This window comes from Hydra vulgaris, chromosome 08, assembly GCF_038396675.1.
Source record: "Hydra vulgaris chromosome 08, alternate assembly HydraT2T_AEP".
Classification (NCBI taxonomy): domain Eukaryota; kingdom Metazoa; phylum Cnidaria; class Hydrozoa; order Anthoathecata; family Hydridae; genus Hydra; species Hydra vulgaris.
Window position 1 is genome coordinate 53,638,683 of NC_088927.1, and position 1,538 is coordinate 53,640,220.

Consider the following 1,538-nt stretch of genomic DNA (forward strand, 5'->3'; position numbering starts at 1 on the left):
ATTTTAAGATAAACAGCCGCTGGAATTTGAAACGTGCATGAAATATTTCGATTTTTAATAACATCTTTAGCATAAAACCAATACCCTTCTTGTTTGATAGTCTCCGATTTTTGATTGTTATAAACATCCACTTCGATGTTTCTAAAAAATAATCTTGTATATTTAGAGTTTAAATTTTCATCTTTTTTAAAACAACGTGTCATAAATTAATCAATAGTTTTGTCTGAAACTTGACCAAAACGTATTTCATTTAAAGCTCCAAAAAATTGTTCATCGTCTTTTTGTCTAAAGCATTGAGTTAAAACCAACACTTCTGTCATGTAGTGTTGCCATATTTGTGATTTAAAAACAAATTGCCCTGTAACAGGTGGCAACTGAAAAAAATCACCACAAGCAATCACTTGTACACCATCAAATAATTCATCGTAACATTGTCTGATTTCACAAGCTATTGAATGTAATAAATCAAATGTTGAAGCGTTAATCATTGAAATTTCATCAATAATTAAAACATCAGTTTCCAACCACGTTTTTTTAATGTCTGGATGCATATGACGTTTATAATAATCAACACTTTTAACACCGGTTTCTATACCAGCAAAAGCATGTATTGTGACACCATTGATTAAATAAGCTGCTTTTCCTGTACTCGCAGTAATATGTATTGTTTTATAAATTTGTTCACTTTGAGCAATTTGGTTGACAATATAACTTTTTCCACATCCAGCGCCACCAGTAATAAAAAAATTCTTTCCTTTATCAACCCATTGAAGTGCTTTTTGTTGTTGCAAAGATAACATTTTTTTATTATTTACTGAAAAAAAAAACGTTTTTTATTTAGAATAAAAGTACATATAAAAAAGTACATATAAAAAAATATATATTTAACATTTTTGTTCGTATTTTAAAAATTTATTTTGAATACAAATATATTATAGCGTATTTTATAAAAAACATCATATAAATAATGTTCTGTTCAACAAGTCGTTCCACTTTACAAAATAAATAATCTGGTTCATTAACCAAAAACTTTGCAACTATCATTTCGTCTTCAGACAATTGGTTTTGTTTGATTAACATTTTTAACATTTTTTTATTATGGTTTTCTCTTATTTTATTCATCTAAAAAAAAATCAATATTCAGAATTATAACATTTTTCACAATATATAAATGAGCAACTCTCTCCATCAGAATATCTATATTCATCACACTCTTCACATTCGTTTAAATAATGTTTACAATTTTCAATTTCTACACATTTTTCTTTTACATGATTTAAAACATCTTCTTTACATTTTAATTTAAAAAAATCATAAAAATACTCAAAATTTAAATTCGAATAAACATGATAATGTATTTTAATATATTGAAAGACCATCAAAATCAATATATGAGGTATTCTTTTCATTTCTTCATTGAAAAATTCATCCCACTTGTAATTCAAATCATGCCATTTACAATAATTACATAAAATTTGTTCTGAAGTAATCGCATGCATTCGAATATCTTCCAAAGTAGCTGGGTGAGCTTGATTGAA

The 1,538-nt window shown here is 26.1% G+C and overlaps 1 protein-coding gene across 1 annotated transcript; it reads right to left on the minus strand.

The window, feature by feature from the left end:
* Positions 1 to 206: 206 nt before the first annotated feature.
* Positions 207 to 800, minus strand: LOC136083437 (ATP-dependent DNA helicase PIF1-like). The gene has a single exon (XM_065802837.1). It carries the CDS (start codon positions 798 to 800, stop codon positions 207 to 209), a length of 594 nt encoding a protein of 197 aa, XP_065658909.1.
* Positions 801 to 1,538: the final 738 nt, after the last annotated feature.